At 38.9% G+C, this 24,828-nt stretch overlaps 1 protein-coding gene across 1 annotated transcript in view; it reads right to left on the bottom strand.

Moving 5' to 3' along the window:
• fam135b (family with sequence similarity 135 member B) overlaps nt 1–22,372 on the bottom strand; it is a 55,496-nt gene extending 33,124 nt beyond the window's left edge. Inside the window, exons 1-3 of the mRNA XM_016661911.1 lie at nt 21,883–22,372; nt 10,930–11,026; nt 4,913–4,992 (exon numbers count right to left, since the gene is read on the bottom strand). Of these exons, the coding sequence (XP_016517397.1) occupies nt 4,913–4,992; nt 10,930–11,006 (157 nt within the window). The 5' untranslated portion in view covers nt 11,007–11,026; nt 21,883–22,372. The remainder of the gene's footprint in view (nt 1–4,912; nt 4,993–10,929; nt 11,027–21,882) is intronic.
• Between the last annotated feature and the right edge of the window lie 2,456 nt (nt 22,373–24,828).

Below are 24,828 nucleotides of genomic sequence, written 5' to 3'. Positions count from 1 at the left end.
ACATATGGGAGATGTACCAATCAGGCCTGTTACAACTAACTAGTTGTAAAAAAGATGGCAGAATATTTCACTTATAATCTGCCAGTGTTTATTGAAAGGTCATTTTGTAAAAATACTGTTGAAATGATGTCTCCATTTTCCTTTTCATTTAAAGTGGAAGTATTATGTATTATGTGTTTTCAAGGCCCATGGTGCCATTTTATAGAACAATCATGTCACTATGGTATTATCAGGTGTTCTAAAAGATGCTGTATAAATCAAATAAGTCTTAAAATAAATATGACTTTGCAATTTAATGCCTTGAAATTGGCAAACCTTCTGGAACATTCTGGAAGGCAGACATTTGACACGCATGTCAATTAAAGCATATCAATTCCAGGAGGCAGATCGCTGAACCTGGTTGAAATTGGACCTCTGTCTCTTTAAGAAACTCCTGCTCTTTCTGAAACTCCGCCTTCAGGAAGTCATCACAACATGGCTCCTCTACTAACCCTTTAACAATGTTTTTACCAGTGTTGCACTGAGCAGTAGCTCCCATAATGAGCTCAGCTGGTGCCTAGATTCACCAGGTGTTTGGTAATTGCTGCTGGCTAGTCTGAAGGAGCTGAAAGGGGGAGTGCTGCTATGTGAGGCAGAAACTTGTAAACTGCAGTTCTAAGGAGGAGCTTTGTCCTCAAAGGCGGAGCTAGGTCCACCAAGTCGCTTTGGCATGGAGATTCTCAAACATGCATGAAAAAAAATCAAAGCAGCTCTCCAGGTATGTTTTTGATGAGGGAACAACATTATAACAAACCGTCCCTTTAAACTGATCTTATATTAAACATTTCTGGTAACAGTGTTACTGTTTGCATCTTTTCCTTCTCAACGCCAGCTGCAGAAAAAGAAAAAACCCTTGCTTCCAGCTGTGAGTCTCAGGAGGTCTCAGTAATCCCCCCCGCTGAGCTTTTGCCCTTTTCCATTCTGTTCTTATTCTGCCCCTCTCCACAGGCCTCCTCTCCACGACGCTGTCGCTTTACCTGCAGCATAAGCAGCGCGAGTCAGGAGCATTGATGTGGAGCAGCGCTACATGTCAAAGACTCTGTGGTCGTGTCAAAGCTGAGAATTCAGCTCTGTCACCGCAATGGAGATTTTCTGAAATGTCTTCTTTTTTACAGAATCTATGACTCATTTTTTCCTCAAGTGCTTCTTCTGTGCACTTGATGAAATTCTTTTCATTAATGCACTAAATGTTAATCTCACATATTCCATTCTCTTAGGGATGAGTGAGTCTTGATCTACATTATCTGCTGAGGAAAAAAGCTGATTTTCTCTTGCTACAAGAGAACATGGAGAACCTTAGCACAGAGACAAAGTGAAAAAATTACACCTTAATGTGTGAAAAAAATCTAAATTTACAGCACACTGATAGACCAAACTAGACCAAAAAAAATTACTTTGGAATATTTTGTGTTTTTGCAGTGTAACTCTTGGATAACCCAACAAATTGGACTCCTACAGACATGCGGTGGCAGAAAACCTCCACCAGCCAGAGGACGCAGGAACGCGTTAGGCAGCACTTGACAGGCCTGATGGGGGTCACACCGTGGGCCTCCACGAGGCTGAGTGGTAGGATTACGCAAGCGGCGGCCATGTTGGCCGACAGATGGCCTGATTCTGAAACCAACGGGTAAGCCAGGGCACCCACACACACTTGGTGGAGTCTTTGATCATCCAAAGCGCAGCGAGGGTCGACGCATCGTGTGCCAAGCGTGACAGGAAGCCATGACATCTGTGGACGTGTTCCAGAGACAGGGATCACAATCCTACTGTCAAAATAAATGCGTAGGCTCGCTGTCGGACGCTCCATCAGCCGTCTGATAATGCCGTAGCTGCTCCACTAGTGATGCCATCAGTTTAGACGCTGTGGTGCCGACTATATATCTGCAGTCGACGTTAAAAGTTTTCACACCTGTGATAAAGTGCCAGGTTTTTGTGAATTAGAAAAACAAGACCAAAATCGGGGTGGGCTTGATTTGGTTTTATCACGATATTTTGTGGTGTTATTGTGATAACAATAAAAATGTTCATAAGGGCTTTTTATTACCTCTTTTTTTCCTGTTAGTGTGTGGATGTGACTGTATGAAACAGCAATCAAAGGCCCACAAGGACAAACACTGCTCCTGAAAAACCAATCTGAAATAAGCTTCTTCAGGATGCCAGTCACATAAAGAAGTGTGATTTGTATCACCAAACTGTAAAGTGTTTCTGGATTTAACCATATTTTCAAATTTATTTATATTCTCACTGTGAAGAAATAAGTAAAACAATCCCAACAGCAGAGCCAGTTCCGATGGGTTTGAAACAAACATATTTGGAATTTATCATGACAACGACACATCAAAAATTCTTGTTATGGTAAGAAATTGATCTTGACAAATGATAAACGATGCGATAAATAATCAGGCCTTGACCAAAATAAACATCGTCATGGCAATTTCCACTTTCAATGTGATCCATTAGCTGTTCAGCTTAATAGTAAAACCAAAAAAGGAAAGAAAAACTTTCTCTTTTTCGAAGATTAAGGCAGAGTTAGGTGTTTTTTCATTGATCTGATGTAACATTCTGATTTTACATGTTGTGTTTTCATCAGTTATAAGTGGAAAATCCTTGTAATTAAGAGAAATGAAGACTTGGAAACATTAATTTGTGTGTAATTAATTAATATGATGTGTTAGTGAGTTATTGAAATAAAAGGATTTAGAGTTTAAGAGTGTAAACAACTTTCCAAACACATGGGTTCAGGTTATTTTTTATTTATCTTTATTTGTCTCACATTTGCATTTGGAAAAAAAAAAAAAATTTAACAGGGATGAGTGAAGATTTTATATCCACTGTACCTTCCCTTCAATGCTCTGCATGTGAACCAAGTCCTGATCCAATCAAACCATGATTCTGGTTCTGAGTACGGCGTTGTTGTGATTTATTTATACTTGGGTTGGAAATGTTGACACATCTTTTCCCGCACCACCATCACCACCATCAGTGGCTTCTCACTGCTCTAACAGGCGCTGAGGCCGCGCCCCGTGACGCCCCGTGACGCCCCGTGACGCCCCACGATGTTAAAAACCAGTCAGTGATTCTCCACTGGAAACAATCACCTTATAGCCGCCGGTAAACTCTTCACCTACAACCGCTCTTTGTTACGCCAATATAAGGAAAACACCCAGTCCGTACCAGGAGAGGTAGCGCATCACTTACTATTTAAACACTGGATACACCGATAACACAAATCAAATGACTCGGTAGTGGGAAAAAAAATCCTTCACACAAAATCCCTCTTTTTTTCTTGTTTTTCCCCAGAAACATTACGCTGGATTATTTCCGGTGTGAGTGTGGATGCTTAATCCATTTCCGTGGCTGGGGAGCTGATTGGTGCATTTAAGTTCAGAATCCAGCGTGAGAGGCATGCGCTGCCTAATGTGTGACCTTGTGAGGGGATCTGTGGAGGAGAGGACGGCTGCAGCCTTCACTCTGACCCTGACTGTAACACACGATGCTGTAGTGGATGTTAAAAACATGCTGGTTTAAGATGAAAAAAAAAAAAACTTAGCCCATTTACTCAGATCTACTTGATTGTGCAACCAGATGACAATTGATGCGTTTTTTTTATTTATTTTTTTTACACCAACAATATGTCAGGATGACATTACCTGAATGTGCATCTTCCCCTCTGCTTTCTGGAGCATTGCACTGAGTGTCAGCTCTTTCTCTAGCTGTCCTTTATGCTACTACTGCCACGTTTCAGTAGATCTTCAAACTAGCAGAAGGAAATGCAGCTTTCACATAAACATAAGCATGATTTCAGGTTTATTAAAACAGATTTACTGCCATAATGATTTTCGAATTTACAATCATCTACCGTTACGTCGTTCTGTATTTTACCAGTTACGATGTAATTAGTAGTTTTAAGATCTTATTTATTGTGTCGGATTTCAGAAAGGAGAAATCAATTACATATTACATATTGATACTTGTAAGAAAATCTTCTGCCTACACTGTAAATCTTAACATTGTATTTAGATGAAAAAGGTGAGTGAATATAACTTGACTTTGATCAAGGTTTTGCTAACACTCAATGAAACTAAGTCCAGTGAATTTTTGGGAATATTGTGAATCACAATGTTGACTTAGAAAAAAAATAATTAAGTGGATTTAACTTGTTTTTTTTTTGTTTGTTTGTTTTTTTACATAGTTTTACATAAGTTGAAGGCCTTCTGAGGTAAAAACATGTTAAAAATTGCCTTTGTTAATTTGAAGAAATGTGAAAGTATGTGGAGAGTGCATTGTGTCATCAGTAGCAGCAATTAATTAAACCACATTTTATTTGTCAGAAAGTTTGTTTTAAAGGTAGACTCAAAAGCTTCATCTATGTAGTCAGTTCATCAAAAATGAGCCTATATTTCAGAGCTGACAGCTTATCAGCTTTTTTTTTTTTCACACAAATCTGTACCAAGAGTGAGTTGTATTCTCATTTCCATAACAACCCCACTGAAAAGTCTCTTTGGAAAATGCCAAGCAAATACAAAGATGTGTAAAATTAAAGCAGGAAGAGAGAACGTCAACTCAAAGACAGCTAGCATTACTGCCATGCAGCACAAAGCTATGTTAGCTAAATACCCAAAATGAAGCACAGAACAAGACACTAAAGAACCTTAAAAGGGTTCAAAACTACCCACAAATGGTATACAATTATCAACACCAACACTGTACAAACCAGCTAAATCCTTTTTGTTGTCTCTATTAAGCAAAACTGTTACAAATATCAAACTGGGAGCTAACTCAAAGAGCAGACAGGAACATGGTAATGTGTGTGAGGGATGGTGTGTGTGTGTGTGTGTGTGTGTGAAGAGGAAAGTACAAAATGTCAGCTCACCTGCATTGTCATTTGTTGTCACGTTCAACCTGTGGGGCACTCGAGGTGAGACTTTCAGTGCTGCTCGTATCTGGTAGAAGCTGAGAAGACACAAAAACCCAACAGTTAAAAATACATAAAAACAAAACAGACATAGACACTTCCTTTTGATAACACAACACCAAGAATTGTTACAGTTTTCAACTAATATTTTACATACAAATTTATGTAGATTTTGGTACTAAAAAAAAGCTGGAAATTACCTTTGTTTTTTTTTTTCGGCTAACATGGCATTTAGCTTTATGCTAACCCTCTGGCCCTCTGAAATGCTGGATTCAGCCATATCCCAGCTTCAAAAATGTGAAGTAGTATCAATAATATGGAGTGTGATAGACTTCCACATTTTTGATACTGGATTTAGAATATTTCAGTATCAAAAATGTGAAATTTGGTCGGAACTTGGATTTGTGCTATTAAAGTGGGACATTGTAGCATCTAAGACACAATCAAACTAAGATGTACTGGAGAAATAGTCTGATCCATGAGCTTATTTTACTTTCTTTTCTTTTCTACAGAGAGCTTCAATTAAACTTAAAAATTAAAATATTTATATATTAGATATACCATTGTGTCTGAATGTAAGAGAAAGCCTGTAATTTAATTTAATGTCTCATTTTTGTGCTAAATGTAAAAAAAAAAGTTAATGTTTTAAATTACAGAAACCTTGATAAGTGTTTAAAAAGGCTGAATGTAACATTTTGATTTTGTTTACATGATATTATGAAAATATTAAAATTCAACTGCAGGCAACTTAGTTGAAACTCCTTAAACACTTCCACGTTTTGATAGATTACAACTCCAAACTTTTATATATTTCATTTGATTTTATGAGACATATCAGCAGGAAGTTATAGAATAATTTTGAAGAGAAAGAAAGAATACTTTTTTTGTTTTACAAATAACATTTGTATACAGGCCCATGAGTCAACACTAAGTACTAGTTATATTGCAAGTACAGTCTTTTGTGTGTCTCTGCACATGTACACTGTGTGCTCAATAATTAGGGAAGTAAATACTTGAACATTCTCTGTTAGATTTTAATTTGGCCCCTGTCCATATGGTGTTAATCATTTGCAGGCTAAATACAAACATTTACAGATGACAGTGGAACAGGAGCATGTACTGGTGGTTACTTATGAACCTTCAGTTCACCAGAAACACAAACCCCAGATGGAATAGTATTATTGCTGTTCCAGCAACAAAAGACAAACAAAAACTAAATCTGACTATGGTGGATGTTTTGCCAATGTTTGATTTAGTTGCATGGAAATGCAATTTGTAAATTACTTTTGCAAAAAAGAAAAAGTTAAAAATTAAAGCCATTTTAAAACATTTTCTGTTTCTTAGACGTTCTGTCTCCAAACACAGATTATGACTCCATGCCTTGTCTATAATTAAAGAATATTTATTGATTTTTCCACAGTTCTTTGTGATATGGACACTGCACACACTAATCATATGATCTTGCAATGATAATAAACCTGCAACATGTTACGTTGGCATGATTGACATCAAGCTCATGTCAATCATGCATGATTGACAGTTTGATTTGCCCTTTGACCTGGTGCATGCTAATTACTGTCCCTAATAAAAGTTAATGTCAGTGTATGTTGGATTATGTATATTTCAGTACTAAACACCAGTGTAGTCCTGCAATGTGAAAGCATTAACAGGTGACAAATTATCAGATGCATACTTTTTAAATTATTATTCTGTAGCCATAACATCGTTTTATTTGCAAAGCAGCTGATATTTAGGTCAAAGTTTGGAAGAATCCTCTGAAACTCTGTCATGGTATTCAAAACTTCTAAGGACCATGGTAGTTTTTATTTTTTTTCAAACTTTAAACCTGGAAATTTGAACTTAGCGCTTAATTACATAAAAAATTCAACCAGTCTCCTGTGCTTAAGACAAAACGTGTTCTTACGTTTACATCAAAACACAAAAAAGTAAAAAAATTAAATTCAATTTAAAAAATCCAAGCACTGGTGTACTGTGTACTAACTACAGAATCATGGTAATACTTGGGATATTTTGTATGTACTGTTGAGGTGCTTGTTGCAATAAGCACCAAATCAATTAATTGCATGATAAATTAAAGTGAACAATAATTTCCAGGTTGTTTGATCTTGTCACGTCTCTCTCTGTTTCTACCGAAGAAACAGAGCAAATGTGTAAGTTTTGTATTGCTCACATCTACTAACACGCTTTGAATAGTTTATTTAAATCTTTTTTTTAAAGCCTGATTTTACGAGCCACCCCTCAGTGAAAGATATTTCTTTTCTATTTTAAATGAATGTCGGTGGAGCAGTGTGTATTTTCTTTACAGAGCTAATATTTGCTTTAATTCAAAGTCCAACAATCTATGCTTGGAACAAACTGAAATGTGAAAACTTCTATTTGTCGGACACTGTGGGTCTCAGTGACAGGTCGGGTCGGGTCGGGTCAGGTCAGGTCAGTCTGTCTCTGAATACAGACTTGGCTCCACTGTTCGGTAGAGCAGTAGAGAAAGTCAGTCTGGAATAAATATGGACAGATTTTCATGGCCACCTTAATTCACTGTCTCCTGCACTACATTTCAGTAAATTCTATTATCATTCAGTCAACTCAGTTATAATTTATAGGTGTCAGTTTCCCATTTATCAGTGCAATTCTGAACAGTAAATTCTGAAAGATCTGCAATAATTTCTTCCTATTATTTTTTTTTTACTAACCAGGTGAAAAAATGCAGGATTTTAAAAGCAACCAGTGAACAGACAGAACATTAACTGAACATCTTCAATGCCCTTCAGTCCTGAACAGGGATTAGGATTAATGCTGTAATTTCTGTTGCACAGTACAAACACTCTAAACCTTTGAGACACAAACATCATTATTCTACAACCCACCAGAGCTCAGCTCAGTGCTGACACTCTTCTCTGCTATCAGAGGAAAGGAGGCAGACTGTGGGAGCAGAAATATTAGTTCACTAAGATAAAAGCACAATCGTGACGAAGCTTGAAGCTTGAGCATTTTTAATTTGAAAAATCCATTTTGCTGAAGCCGGTGTTTTACATGAGCCAGTGGAACGTTTTGTTTTATTTAATCTTCTTGCAGATACGTCATGCTGGGATTAACAATGCCTTTTTTATCTAACAAGATACCAGAGAAAGAAAAGACAAACTTGCTCTGTTGTCATTTCATTTGCTTTCATCTGAACCAGTTTGTACGTATTTTTTTTTGCTGGATGTGCTGTAAATTAAAGAGCTGCTCCAATTAACTGACTTTAAGGAAGTGCAAGGATTCACAGCCAACAGAGCCAAAGGCAGATCTGTTCAGTCTAATTCTACGCTTTGTGCTCCAAGCGACGTCATGCCTTATTTTTTATTTTACATTATATTTAGAATTCCTACTTTCTGAACCATTTGAAAGAAGGTTTGTTGCTGTATATTTTTACAGGTTTAACCAATGTAGTTAACCTATAGTTTGTCAATTTCAGTTTATTTATAATTTATTTTACATTTATTGTTTTACTCCTAACTGCACTGACTGAATAACTTAAAGTTGTGTTGTTTTTTCCATGTTTGACAAAGCATGTGAAGCTACTGGTGCATTTAAATGTACTGGTGCATCATTATTAAATAAATGTATATTTTACTACATTTATGTCTGTTTAAAAAAATAATCATTTTAAGTCAATTCAGTAGTTTTTCTGCATCGTATCAGTATCAGCTGATTCTAAACCTCAGGTATCGGTATCAGAAGCGAGAGAAAGTGGATCGGTGCAGCCATACTTTGAACAGAAGCCATTCATTTTCCATATTTAAAAAACAAGAATGTTAGTTGACACATTTTCCTATATCAATAATGTTTCACTTGATATTCCTTTATTTTTATCTGTATTCTCTTCATTAACACGAGAACATTCTGTTATTGACATGAGTTTGGCAGTTTACAGCCAAATCAGCAACAATGTTTGAAACTGGAAAATCTATTCTTTTTATGATCAATAAACACATCATACTAAGTAAAGATACACAGTTATCAGCCAACAATACGGTTATTTTCAACATATCATATTGATCCAAATTTTTGGTTCAAATTTTTAAAGTTGTCCCAGCAGCAACAAGCTGCCCTAAAAGTTGCTGTCAGTATCTGCTCCTATATGACTCACACAGGTACGCAGACATTGAGAAGGTGATCCATTCGTTTATATAAGCTGGAGCAGATGGTGGGCAGATGGTAGATGTATAATGCATGAATACCTCGGTTATATCTGGAGCTGGTGCAAACCCTTCTTTGATATCTTCCGTACATAACTCAACACAATTCAGCTTCATTTCATTAATTCTGCAAATTCAGGAAGAGAGAATCAGCTTCAACTGGAATTCAACAAGTCTGCTTTTAGTTTGAAATTTTTCTCATTCTTTGCACAAGCTATCTACCTCATTAGTGCGTTTTTTTTTTTGCAGAGCAAATAGCGCCAGCTCAAATATGGCCATGAAGTGCAGCGTGTGTGATTTGTACACTCTTTTTAGATTGAATCTCTACCCTTCCACATGTAGCAGTAGGCAGCTAGCTAGATAAAAAAAATGGCCACCACAGTTTGAGCTCATTTACGATTACCAAATATGATAATATAAACAGTCATTGTGTTAAAACTGAATCAGTGCCACCAGTAAGCCTTAGTAACACTGTTACTGTTGAAGTACAAGTATTTGTTAGGTACCGCAAACCCTTGAGAATCCCTCTAAAAAGGTTAACTGCATTTTTTTATAGTTCAGACACCAAATAAACCTTCATAAACTCCATAAGCTAACATCCTGGTTTTAACTCCACTCTTTGGGACAGAGCCAATCAATGTGAAGGTAAAATGAATGCCGCTCCAGGATTGGCTACTTTACAAATGCCAGCCAGTAGCATGTCTAGTAGCATTACACAACGTTATTTCAACTTCACAAGTTTCATTATAGAGGATTTTTCATATGCTCTTTTAAAAAGTAAATTTTCCACGAATAATTTGGAATCACATTCCACAGCAAAATCCGTAAACAGATGAATGTGTGAATTCTGAACCAATGCAGAACCACTGACTCTGTATGAATTGTTGTTACAGTCTTTGGCAGAGTTCTACCTTCAAATGGTGGAATTTTATTCGAAGAAATCAGACCAGAAGAATCTCATTGTGACTCATACCTATTTACATAAATACAGACATGGAACCACTAAGAATTACTCATCCAAATCTTTACATACAAATACAATTTATTTGTGTTTTTGTCATTAGCAGAGATATAGAAGAAGGTAGAAATAAAAAAAAAAAAACACTGCTTATAAATGACCAATGCATCCGAAAGGTTTTGAAGTTTTTATTCCTTTGGTTCCCATTAGACAGAAAACTGAAGCATTCTGTGTTGCTAAGCCGACTAGCCGCCAATAAATAGCTATGTTTATTAGTGTGGATTTAATTAGAACGCTGATGGTGTTCTAATTAAATCCACACGTCTTCACCTAAACATGCTGGCATTTCCATGCACATGTGCATGACAGCCGATTGTTCAGAGACTCCATTGAAGAAACATTACGTTGTGCCTATTTAAAGAAAAAAAAAAAAAAAAAAATTGAAATACACAGAAAAATGAGCAGGTTATCCATAATGTCCATGAAATTTTGTTTATATGTGGCCAAAGCCAGATGCTATTGGGTTCGCAGTTTACAGTTGAACAAAAGAGTCTTTGCGAGGTCTTCGTAGGCAAGAACCTCTTGCAATTTTTGGCTTCTCCTTATTTGGCAGAACTAAAAGCCTCAAACCTAATCTTAAACTGCAAGCCAAGTTAATCACCTCCATTACGTGAGTTATAGCCATTTGATCAGCCGGTTGATAACTTTTACCACTGTAGAAATGAAAATAAACTGTTAGCATTCTTGTAGAGTGTGTCGTTTCACAACTAGTTTGGTGTTCTGACACATTTCAAAGGCAACAGCCAGAATCCACTCACCCCCTCTGAAACAGATCCACATTGTGAAACTTGTGCAGTTCTACAGAAAACTCCAGCGTTCCCTGTACTTCAGACATGATACAGTCCCACTCATCACCTGAGAAGAGAAGAACAGGACACAAATCAGACAAACAGTAAAAGTAGAGATCGACTGATGGCACTTCTAAAATTAGTTCGCTTCGTTGCGTCTTCAGTCATCTGAGGTGATGTGACTCAGACCGTCCATCGCGGGGGAATGAGAAGAACAATGCGAGCCCAAGATAGACACCTTGCTCTTAATATAGCACTGATTATTACTTCTGGGATGAGATTTAATTTTTTCTGTCAGGAAGAACGGATGTGTGCGGTTGGCAGCTTCCCTGTGTTGTGTTCATAATGGAAGATAGGCATCAAAGAACGTCAGGCCTTTGAAAATGTGGTAATGACATCGCTTTTTTTTTTCTAGATATGACTAAACAAATGAATGAAAGAATGACTTATTCATAAAGCCCAATTCGCAGACACAGAAAGGTGGACGGATTTGTTGGTGCATTTCCAAACAAATAATGCCCCATTTCTTGGGAAAAGTAATTCAGTTAAAAGCAGTTGTGTATCTGCATGCAGGTTGTATCTGATGCTTTTGACACAGAGCTGTAAAGCCTGAATGCCGCTGCTCAGAAAACAGAAACCCATTCCATGAAACTCTCTGAACTCTGGTGTTAAGTTAAGGCCCCATCAAATTTGGAGTCTCTGATCCCAGTAAAACCCACTTTATTATAAAACATGTTGATTGTTTATAGTAACAAGAAAGCTTTACGTCTGGACCAGTGGCATCGTGTCATGTTGCCATGCTGTGCCCCTGAGAGCGACCCATTCTTTTAAATTCCCTAGCATGGCATGGTTTCTGAGGAAAAAAATGTAGACTATTGTGGCTACTCCCTTGTTGCAGGAGGCTATCTCCATTCTGGAGCTAGCTCCTGATTTGACTAGACATTGGCCACTGAGCGGGTGGCGCTAGCAAATGAGAAGCAGGCTACTCAGCTGCGTTAGCTGTGGAGAGGCTGGTCACCTACTGGATTGCCTTCTTCCTCTTCAGGTCATTAGTTCCCATTCAGCAGGCTAGCATTAGCCTGCTGAATGAGAAGCTTCAATTGGAAGCCATATTTAGCTGTGTAAAATACAGTATGTTTACTCTTGGTGTCACCTTGGGTTACAGTAAACTCAATCAAAAGAACACATCAATGAATCTAATGCATGTAGCATACATATATCGTATGTGGTTGACCAGCTTAGGCATGCCAATACTAATGTTAACTTTTCCAACACTAAACCTAGCCTATCAAATGATAAACCACGCCTATACAATGCTAAAGCTACCCTATATGAAGCTAATGCCAGCCTTTATAACTCTACTGGCCAGCAGAAGAAGAAGGCCCTCCAGTTGCTTCACCTAAACAAAAATTAGGCTGGTAGTCACCAACCTATCAAATGCTAGCCAACTTGCACTAATGGCCAGCAGAGGAAGAAGATAATTCAGTCGGTCAAGGAATCATCGACACTAGCCTCTCCAAAGCTAACGCCAGCGGGAGTTTTTTTCCATTTGCTATTATTAATCAAATCAGTAGCTAACTTTGGAATGGATATAGGAAGTGACTGGAGTAGCTGAATTCAATGATTTTTAGAGGTAAGAACATACTGACATGTAGCACGGCACATTCTGAAACTCAGCTGATTCATATTAATCCTTTAATAGCCCTTGAATTTGTAGATTTACATAATCCGACTGAGAGAAATAACGACACTCAATGTGCTTAACAGAATGACGCGACTGAGAAGTCAGTGTACTTGGGATCATTGCTCCCTGTGGAAAACTAACCGTGATTTTGTTTAGCAGTACACCTTGTCTACAACTCTTATACCTCACACACACAACAGCATCTAGAGAAAGTAAACACTGAAAGCTGAGCTCCAACCAGCCGACGCTGACAGTGTTTACAACAAAGACTATCAAATAACCTCTCATTGAACGCTGTGAAATGCAATCCACACAAATACGGTAGGATGGAGTTAGCGTAAGGGTTAGGGTTAGGGTAGGGTTAACCCTACCCTAACCCTAACCCTGCATCGGGCTGCGAAAACAGTCAGGGGGAGTCATAAGTCGAAAGGAAGCGGCACACAATAACATGCCAATAAAGATAAATATAGTCCTGGCAGTGGAATACCTCACTAAAGTATAGCTTGTGCTCAGGGAGCTGATCTTCAGATGAGACGATTTGTTTTACTTCACCAGAGAAGATTTGGCATAATGAAAGGGTTTTACTGTACAACAGCATCAACACCTGGCTTTTTCAGCATCAATGAGGTGCTTCACAAAACACTTTACACCATCACTAACAGCTAGTCAAAATGTTAGAGCCTACATTAAAATAATTCAGTGATTTCATTCCCACAGCAAAAATCTTATGAGGTAAGTAGCAGGAGAGACAACAGATCTATTGCCTTTAGGGTTTGGCGCAGGATGATAATGTCACAGTTTCACAAAAATTGTACAAGAATTATGTTTTTGAACTTGTCTGCAGTTCTGTTCTTTGCAGAGTAAAAGAAGTTTAACATCAAGCATATCTGCCTAAAAGAGACACTTGTGCAGCAACAGGTGGGGGAGGAGGCACACTGCATCGCTGTACAATTCACACAGCAGAAGCAAACTCCAATTTCTGGAGGAAGATATTAGCATGAAAATCCAGAGAAAAGTCCTTCTGCAGCTTAAATTTGAAGTTTTCTTAAATGATATCGACTCGTCTTGTTCCCATGAACTGTGTCTTGTTTTCAGAGTTTTGTGTATCATTATGCTCCTATTCAGGGTCATCGTTATGATTCATGGAGAATTATTTCTATTTTCATTCTCAGATGCAAATTTAATTTTGTCCTACAAGATAACCTGATCTAAGCTGGTTCTCTCTGTGTTAACCCAATACCAACTCAACCCAATGCCTCATAATAAGTGTATTAGTCAATGCACAGTGTATAAGCTTTGATGTTTCTATTGCATGTTAGGTGATCGTAAGCAAAATCTGAAAATGTGTCTATTGCACATAGTCTCTTTTGCACAATTAAGCAGAACACAATCTCTCTAAATGACCAGTTTAATTAATCTGTGGTTGATACTAACTTTACTAACTTCTGCTAGTAATTTTCAATTCTCACTTCAGAGTATGCGCACACCTTAGGTAAGCTCTGATAAGTCACAATGGAAGATGCAAGATTAGCTTTTTCAGTGTTTAAAAATGAATTAAAGGACAACAAACCTGTTGTCAGCCATTTGCAAGGAAACTGTATCACACATGTCAAGATATCTGTGGTTCAATCAGGCTGCGAGAGAAAAAGAGAAATAAATTTTCAGTAGAAAACAAGACTGAAAAGATTACAGTCGAGTTGCTTTCGTTTACCATTTTGAAATGTCAACTTTGGTTAAGGAGCACGCTGGATTTGAAAAGACCGACAGGCATTTGGAAATCTCAGTCCATGTAAGAATCTATTGTTCTCAATGAAATACACATGCAGATTGTTGCTTTAGTAATGCTACTCATGCTAACTATGCTGGAATTAAAAAATACTCTATCTTTTATTCTTTGGTTTTGAAATGGAAAAAACTATTTTTACAGTAATAGTTACAACACAGAATGATGTAATGTCATATATTCACCATAAACACTAGTTTGCTGTTTTTATATTTTCTCCTAACATAATTCATATATAGAAATTGACCATGACCAACAAGGCAGCAGCTTTACAAAAAAAAAAAAAATAGAGAGACTGCAAACTGATCACAAAATACTGATTTCTGCATCTCCAGATTAAACAGGTAATATAAGTAAAACACCAGGCTTCACAGCGGTCATCGACCACAACCATCTGCAAACAGCTAATATACATAATTACTTGAAACTCCCAAAGCCTTATAACTACCTACTTTAATAGTTTAAACACCAAACATATCTTATTATCCATCAACACACACAGTGGAAACCGCACATCCGCAGAAGTTAATCTCTAAGGTCTTCCATATTGGAGTGTACATTCAATCAGTACCAAGGAGAATATGGTGCTCAACGATTGGCTGATTTGTCAACACCAACCAATAGCATGTCTTTGTCAACACCAACCAATAGCATGTCTTTGTCAACACCAACCAATAGCATGTCAGGTAGCATTGTGGCGAGGTATTTCAGCTTCCCAACCTGCACTTCCTTTGAAAGGATACACTCTACGAGCATGTCTTTGTGAATAGGTAATCGTTTGGAGTTACACAGACAAACGCAGAATACAACAGAACAGATGAATCCACGAACACTGAAATGCATAGGCCAGAGTCAACGGTAGACAGCTAGAGGCACAAACAGCAAACTGCAATCCTTTCCCTTTCTCCAATCTACAGAACAGCTAAATCACAACAGGTGCATCCTATGACGTCGACTGTGGGATTTTTCTCTACCTTTTGCCAAAAGATTACCATATGTATCATTGTGATGTTGTGACAAACAGGTTAAGAATCTTCATAAACACCACACAGACATCTTGGAAGTTACGTCTGAAAGTCAAACCTTCGCCCCCGACCCAGAGTCGGCATGAGAGAGCACTGCATCATCAAAGCAAAAACAGTCCAGTTCTCGGAAACAACAAAGTGTTTTATGTTGAAGCCGGTCACTGCTAGGTTTGGCCGGAGGCCAGAGCTGTGTTCCCTACTTCTGCTGAGTCAGTGGGCTGCATGTGACAGCTGTAATGTCCCCAACCGTCACCAGATCGTTTAACGAGGGTATGTTTCCTCACTGTTGATTTGATGTAGGCCTCCCTAATTGCTTTCCCGATCCACTGAGCTACACTATAAACTAGCAGCCGGGGTTATCAGCTAGCTGCAGACACCAATTCATTATAAGGAGGGCCTCACTTCTGTCGCAGTATGTTAGCTTGGCAGTAAAGAAGGAGAATGTACACTGTGTACTTTGTTGAATATTGAGGCTTACAGCCCTGGGGACCAACGGCAAGATAGTGTCGTCCCCCCTCAACTGAAGAAAGGACAGGAGGACAAAGGCGGATATAATAATTGAAGGGAGGAAATATATTGGAAATATCTCCATAAGTTAATCAAATCAAATCATGTGCAGCTCAAGCAGCCTCCACAGAATATGTCCGTCATTCCAGGAGGACACACTGTGCTTCCTTTCATGATGGATGAAGATGACAGCGGTAAAACTCATCAAACTGAACCGTGGCGCAAGACCGTTGTTTTTACATGTTTCATATTTGCGATAAATTCAACAAATCTATAGAATAGGTCTACAGAAAATGCATCAATACTGCAACCATGTGCTAGCAGCACCTTCTTTCTGAAATATAGTTAAACTTTTAAAGTTTTTTTTAAAGAAAATGCAGCATTTCTTTTTTTGTTTCCTTTTTTGAATACTTTATTAATTTTTGATGTACTAAACAGAACATCCACAAAAGATAACCCAAACTTTTACACCTCTTTCGTAAGACAGTTTGGGAAGGAGAAAAAAAAAGTAAAAAACCAAACAACAATGATATTTTTTACAGTGTAGCTCAGTGGATCAACTTTAAACTACTGTACATTTAAAGTCCACATGAATAGACAATCAACCATAAGTAGGATGGTGAGGTGTCATGAGTCTTTTCTGCAGATTGATATGATCCAGAAAAGCTACCAAATCTGATGGAATCTGTTTAATGTCCCTGATATTGCTAAAGATTTTTGAAGTACAAGTTATTATTTGTAACTGTTATCACACCTTTAATTTATTCTTAAATGTACTTTTTAAATAATAGCTTGTTTTAGTTCAGTTATGCATGTGCTCTATATATCTATTATGACTTTCTTCTGGGGAATCCAAAGAAAGTCAATCTAAAGTTTGAGGGGAACTTTAGGTTTTTCCCTCAAAAACTCTAAAGTTTGCACGAATTGTGTCTTTTAAAAGTTTTCACTCCCCACTATGTGAGGTATGTGTACCTTTGACTCTAAAACCACCAAATAAAATCCAGAAATCCAAACATAAAGACCTATAGTAATTCTTAGGGAGCTCTGGAGATGGAATCTGTTAACAGGATCACTGTCAGTTTTGCACTGCACAAATTATGGGGGGGAAAAGAAAACAAAGAAATGTCATTAGCAGTTTGTATGGAAATAATAAACCTGTAGTAGAAAGTGTTATGGTTTAGTGAAACCAAAATGAAACTTTTTGATGAGATGTGGCTAACTGCACTGAACCTGAACCCGCCACCCCAACTGATGAAATACGGTGGCGTCATAATTACTGTGAACATAATGTCACTAGACTTAGAGTTTTACATTTTCTAATGAGTCTGGATTGTATTTAATTGACTGATCACAGCCTAACTAAATGCCTTTACGCTGAAACGGGTTGAATAGCTTTGAAGATAGGCTAACTCCTTTAGCACAGTGTTCACACAACAGTAGTCCTTTCCAATGTCCTATCAGTTTGTTTATGAATCAAAAATGAACCCCAGTGGGCCAAGAGAAGCGGCTCTGTCGTCCATCATGGTTGTTAGTGGATGCTACTTGTGTGTCAGATTTACGGGAGTACCAGAAACACGGTAACACAAAAGTTCTGATCGGAACCCTTGTATGTGAAAAGATAAAAAACCGAATAAAATTTTAACACGTTATTATCTATGTAATTAATTAATCAAAATTTATGTATTAAAGTTCCAACAAGAGTGCCAGTTCTTATTGAATGTACCAGTATCAATGGTAGAGATAGTGCCCTTGTGTGAGTATTTTTAAATAACATTTTTGCATCACAAGAACAACATTTGCGCTAAACATCTGAAAGCGTCAGTACTGGCAGGTATCTACATTTAGATTTCAGGTTGAGATAGGAACCTTTTAGAGGATCGTTTCATCTCTAATGAATACTAATAATGTAATACTACTTCTATCATAAATCTGAGACCTGCTTCAGCAGCATGCTGTCCCATAAAATCCCTCTCAACTTGAGCATGAGCAACCCTTTCTACAGAAATCCAAGTTGTTTTGTAGCTACAACACAAAATCTGCACAACCTGCATCCTGACTAATGCTCCCATTCTGCTTTTTGTGCACTTTTAAAAGCTCAATCTTTCTGTTTTTCTTCTCCTCGCAGCAAATCATTAAACAGTAATCATTACAAAACAGCCATCTGGTGTCTGATTACTTTTTAACGCATGCCACACACACAGACACACACGGCCGCAGACACGCTGGCATTCCTGTGGGTCTCGAGGTCGCAGCAACTCTTAATTCCACCACCTTAGTGGAAGTAAACAAATAAATAAATAAAACAAAGAAACAATTCTGGCTGCCCTCAATCTGCCCTCCACCTCCAACGGTGGCATCGGCTAAGCTGGAAATGTCTGGACGCGCTGAAGGATGGAGATGTGATGTGTGTTTTCAGCGGTCGAACATGGGGAACAGCTACATTTTGCAGCCATTATCACTTGAAGCAGCCGAACGTGAACACAGCTCAGAGGGGCCAGAAATTAATCTGCGGCAGCATTAATCCATTCATTAACGTCCAACACCCTCTGCCAGCACGCCTAAACAGACAGAGGGCCGTCACTAAAAATAGCACGGATCGGCAGAGGCGACCGGCTCCTCTCTCAAAACGAGCTTTTTTTTTTCCACATTTTCTCCGTTTAATTTTAACGCGACGAGGAGGAGACCGACAGAGGATTTGCTGGAAGCGGAGAGAGAGAGAAAAAAAGAAAGAGAGAGAGGCCTCAACAGAAACCTCGTGAGCCTGGCCTCTGCAATCATGTGATGGCATAATCTAGCACTTTCTGAAATCCTCTGCGGTGTGTTATGCTGTGTGTTGGTAAATTACAACCAAATCCCCGCGACCGGAGCTGGGCTGGAGTTGAATTGAGAGGTCGAGTTGGAGGAGGATGTGACCCGGGTCTTTACGGTCTCCACTAGAAATTAAAACGTGATAAAAAGAGTTTATCATGCAACAACAAAAAGAAGAAAAAAAAAAGAAAAAAGAGGGGCTTTGTAAAAATAGAGAGCTACATTTGTTAGCTCAGAGGCCTGTTGTGTTCCCTGGAGAGCTGCATGTGATCGCCGTTTGTTTTCACAATTCTGAGTCACCGGGAACTTATTTGTGCAAGAAAAAAAAATCTAAGTGTCTTCCATCTGTGTGCACTCTTCCAAGAAGCTTTTTTTTTCTTTATTGCATTACCTGCTTTATAGTGATTCAGCATAATGCTCAACAACAAAAAAAAGTCAACAACATTACACCGCTCCAATGCTCTTTTAAAGGACTGCCAAATCCCCAGCAAATTCTGCCTTGTCTGCATTTCAGCTGATGACGTCCCAAGATTAGCTTGTTTTAGTAAACAGTATGGCGGCAGAGTGACTTCGGCCATCTGAGTTGGATTTGGAGTTGAACAGAGATGCTGGAAATACTTGGAGCTTTTTTTCTCTGCTCAACACCAGATTGGTGCCCCACTAGTAAATACTGTAACCTGCTTGCATCACCTCAAATGGCTATATGATTTCCTATTACACTGGTGCTTTGTGCAGTCTGAAATCATAATGCGTTAGCAAGGAACTTCTGAACTTCTATCTTTCTGGATGTCAGGCAATCCAATTTTTTTTCCTTACTAACTGGTTGGAATGGAATCATTAAGTCTGACTGGTTACACTGGAAGTAGTGGTTGATGCAGCAGTTCTGCAGGAATTATTATTGGGACCTAAAAATTGATCCATCCATTGTCTTTGATGGGCGATATGGCAGAAAAACGTATCACGATATAAGCACTTCAAAACTATTGATATCCATAATTATTGATTAGTCTTTTGTTTGTCTTTTGTCTTAAATATCCAAGATTCTACGAACCAAGTGATGTAACCTTTCCTCTTTTATCCACAATTTCCTCTTGAGATGTTGTTCTCATTTTCTCCTTTTACTCCTGTGAACTGCAAAGACTCAGCGTGCACCTAGACAGTTGATAGTTCACAGTCAAGTGTACTGATTGGCTAAATTTCCCATGACAAATTAGTCCATTTCCCACAATCTGAATGTATACTAGGAAGTTTGATGAGAAAGTTTGGCAATAAGCCCCGTTTCTTTAACATCAAGGTAGCCACTGAACAACTGTCGGCATAGAGAGCATAGAGAGCGGCAGTCACACTACGCAGTCTTGAGACTGATTGTGTTGATTCTCAACATTATCAGCTCAGTGTCGCAAGAAAAAAACTCAAAGTGCCTTCCATCTGTTGAAGTCAGTGCGTTACAGAGTACATGTCCACAGTCACAAAAACTGTCCTTTGTACGGACGTGTATGGCGGATGTCCACCTGGGGTACGCATGGATCTCCAAGGAGGGAAGTACACCTGAAAATGTTGGGGCAACATGAAACTGCAACTGCATATTTTAGAGAACAAATTTTCACATGCTAGCTAAAGAATAAGTGAGTTAGCTGAATCCTCCAACCTTTCTTAGCTGTTCCGTGAGAGATTGAGACTTTGATGTTGATATTTTTCCTCTGTCTACATCCCCTAGAATGCCATGCAGTTCAGGATCGGGATTCAGTGAAATTATCAAAATTCAACCTGACACATTTTTAATTGATAACTGATCACTTATCGTGATAGATACAGTTATTGTTTTAAAGCTTTGCCCTGGCTTGTGCCCATTTAACCCAAAAGGCTCACATGTGTCCTAGTGCGCCTATCACCTATGTAATTGGGCGAGAGGCAGGGTACACCCTGGACACGTTGCTAATTCAAAGAGCACCAGTCTTCTGACGTTGTGTTTCCAGCCTGACTCAGCACATTTGAAACCCCAGCAAAGTAAGCACTAAAAAAAAAAATAGGCTGGTGACATTTAACCATTACTGGTGGAAAACCTTTTACTAATGGAAAACCACTATCACCCACCCAGCAGAGCAATGATGGACCAACAGAAACACACAACAAATGGATAAACCAGTTAACCTAATAGTCATGATTTTGTTTTGGACTGTGGGAAAATGGGAAAGAACCCATGGACACACAGAGAACATGCAAACTCAATGTGGAAAACCCCCAGGTGAGGTTTTGAACCCAGGACCTTCTTACTTCAAGGCAACAGTGCTACCATCTATTCCACCGTTGAGCCTGAGTTCAAAGTAATCTTAAGACTTAGAGGGCAAAACAGCATGGAATTGTCAAGGTCTTGAGTATCAAACTCAGAATGCCTTCCTTCATCCAGCTGACCAGCTTTGCCAGGCTACAAGTAATTTGGAAAAGGAGCAATTTGATTGTAAGTACCTGAAAGGAAAGAGAAACAAGAAAAATACAAAACATCATACTTATATGAATTCTGATTAGTTGCCTTTTGTGATGTAATTAGAACCATGTTTACAGAGAGGAGATATTATCTTTATTTTATTTTATTTTTTAAGTAGAGCAAAACAGACAAAGAATAGACAAATTGACCAATACATATTCTGTAGGAGACAAGTGATATCTAACCTGACTTTGACTGAGTTCCCAGAAAGGTCTGGCCTGTCCTTTAACAGGAATCAGCCCGTCTTCGGCTGTGTTGACAGACTGGAACAAAGACACAGCTCATGACCTTTGTCTTTGTTTGCAGTAGACACCAAGGTTCTGTTTTATGTGACAGCATCAGAGGGAGAAAGTCAAAGTGGACAGCACACCCACCATGCTGAACTCTGACCGATACTTTCACTTCTTTACAAGCTAAACGATGAATCAAATTACAGTCCCTTGCTGCACTTTATCACCTCAATAACACAGCTTGTACTTTCAAACTTACGCATATATATCCCATAGCATCTCCCTTCGTTTTGACAATGAAACACGTTCCCTAAACGTCCAGGCAAGAAGCATCCTGCAAGGGCAGGAGGAAGAGCAGCGAGAAGAGGACGAGGGTGTCACAGAGAAAGAGGCAGCCTCACCTTAGCAGCGATGTGGTGTGATGTCCGCAGAGGGTTCGGCTCCAGCTCCGATCCTTAAACGGAGTAAAAATCGGTCTGTTTGCGGGAGGACGGATGAATGCAATGTTTATATCCCCGCTTCTCGTGCTTCTGATGCTGCTGCTGCTGCTGTTGCCATGGTTATGCATTCACCCAGACCCTGTGTGTTCTGCAGCCCCTCTCTGCCGCGCTTCAACTCTCTCTCTCTCTCCGTCTCTCTCTCTCTCTCCCTCTCTCAATTTGGGAAAGTGCGGCAACGTCGCGGCGCGCGCTCACTTCCTGCGTTCATCGCCAGCAGTTCTACACCCTCTCATTCCAAACGAAGCGCGTGCGGGTCGGTGAACCTCATCGTTAGTAGCGCGCGGGGCTCCCTCTGATTGAGAGCCGCGTGCGTCTTGATGCGCAAGGATGTGCGCGTCCGGCAGGTCGGCGAGCTGACGTGACGTCAGAGCCTGCCCCCCACCACCTTTGAAGCTCAAGCGAAGCGTGCACGCGGAAATGACCACGCTGAAATGAGAAACAAAAGGAGGAGCGTTGCGCAAACGAAATCGAGGGTGTCACGTGACTTGGATGCTGTGACAGGTTGAAAGGAGGCAATTAAGAAGGAAAGTTGTGAAAAGAGTAAAGGCATGATCACTGGATGAAGACATTGCTGAGAAGAAAGTTGCTAAACTCGCAGAGGTTAGCAAAATTATCCCGGGGTCCAGGACTTAGACCGCCCCCCGCAGTAGTACATTAAATTATCATTTAAAACAATTTTTATAAATTCACTCAACTGATCTTTATTTATTCATTTATCTAAATATTTACTTCACTATTTACTTAGCTCTTTGCACATTCACTTTTTACTTATTTACAAAGCGGCTGACATATCTTTTATTTATTTAGTCAGCTATTTACTTAGTTACATACAAACTATTTATTTTTCTATTTACTAGTTACTTACTTAGCTATTTGTTTAGCTATTTACTAGCTTCTTACTTAGCTACTAAGCTATTTGCTTATCTATTTACTATCTACTAGTGTGTTATTTACTTAGCTATTGACTTACTTATTTGCTTACTTTTTCACTCATGTACTTATTTACTTTACTTACTAGTTAACTACCAATTTATTTAAGGATTCTACCAGAGTCTATCCATATGGGTCAATTTATTTGGACATAATAAAAGCAACATAACCACTATTTGTTTCTGACAATCAGGTAGCAGTGCATTCACAATGCCATCTGCCATGCTTAAATGACTCCTCTCAGACTAATCACTTGTCACATAAATGAGGGAAGGGAGGATTATGTAACAAATGAATATAAATGTTCATGACACATAAGCTGCTGGCTGTGGCTACAGTGGGTCTGTTTCCTGTGCTTCTTTTTTCCCCCTGATCGAGGTCTTTTTCATCTCTCATTCTGCTGAATAATGTTCCTCTTCGTGTGTTCTCAGAAATACTTCTGCTTAAACACAGAAAGTCAATGGCTGCTTTTCTCTCATGGCATTTAGCCACAAGCTTCAAGCACTCTTGATTAAGATAGGAGCTCATTCAATTTTGTTTTGTTTTGTTTTGTCCTCTCAGCTGCCAAGATCAGAACAACTATGTAGTCTGAGGTGCAAGTTGGCAGAAACTTCAGGCGTTGCACAAAAAAGGTCGCTAATGAAACCCCAGTTCCATTAGTGACACTGCAACCTACACTGGTGCTTCGTGCAAAACTCAGTTTTGTTGGGTTTCAAAGTTTGCTTTTTTAAATTTTATTTATTTGTGTGTGTGTGTGCTTATTTATTCTTTAAAAATAAATCAATGCTTACCTTTCAAATAAATGAAATTTTATTGTTAGGTTTAATGCAAACTAAGTTCTTTCTTACAATGTATTTCTTTATTTATTAATTCAATCATTGATTAAGTGCATAAATGTATTTTTTGTTAAATGTAATTATTTAGGGCTGAACAGCAGCTCACCATGTCTAGCAGCAAGAGGTTCCTGGGTTTGAATCGTGGTCTGGGTCAGGAGTGTACTGGTTTGGTGTCTCACTGGGACTTTCCCCGGTGGGTTGGTGGTTTTACCCGTGGTTGAGCTGTCGCGCTCATTCAAAGTGAGCGGAAAGAAGGTAGCGTTGGTTGAAAGGTAAAATTTTGTTTTTATTTTTTTAGGCTATGGACACCGTGTTAGCTAGCACTCGCTAGCACTAAGTTATCTGGGCAAACTCTGAGAAACAAAAAAAATTTATTAACTTTTTACATTTTTTTTTATCATACTCATTCTCTACACAGGCTTACAGCTCTTGTTTGTCCGAAACTAAAATGGCTGTGGTGCGCTGTTCTAAATTTAGTAGTTTGACGTCATGTGCTATCAGTACTATGACCGCGGGGAGATGGGCTCCAGCTCCACTGTGACCCCGCAGGGTCAAGAAGGTACACCAGTGGATGGATGTAATTATTTATGAATGTTTTTCTCAAACATATTAATTGTTACAGTATGTTGTACACCAAACACATAAGCTGTGCTGTCATTGAAGCCATTTATGTGCTCCGTAGTCCAACAGAGTTTGAAAGTAAAAATTTCTCTTCAGGTTCCTGTACTTACAGCAACCATCAACCATCCTTCAGACCATAATTCACATCTCCACAGCCATTTAAAAAAAAAAAATTTTAACTTTGCCTGGAGGGTTGACTGTGGGTCACAAGAGTTCGAGTCATGGGGGAAGCTTCGTGAAGGAACATTTGCAAACTGTTTTCTCCCCCTCTCAGTGAGAGAGATGCAGGCGGTCTTAATTATCTGGGTTAGAAACATGAGCGCTCACCCTCTGACTGTATCAGCTTTCCTATTGGGGTGTACCTTTACAAACGGCCCGGTCTCACTCTGTAACATGATTGAGGCATACATTTTGACATTCACTGGTTAAAGTTGCAGGATAAGGGTGAGGGTTGGGATTT

The sequence above is a fragment of the Poecilia formosa genome, unplaced genomic scaffold (assembly GCF_000485575.1).
Source record: "Poecilia formosa unplaced genomic scaffold, Poecilia_formosa-5.1.2 Scaffold349, whole genome shotgun sequence".
Taxonomy (NCBI): Eukaryota; Metazoa; Chordata; class Actinopteri; order Cyprinodontiformes; family Poeciliidae; genus Poecilia; species Poecilia formosa.
This window is presented reverse-complemented; position numbering and strand designations above follow the sequence as displayed.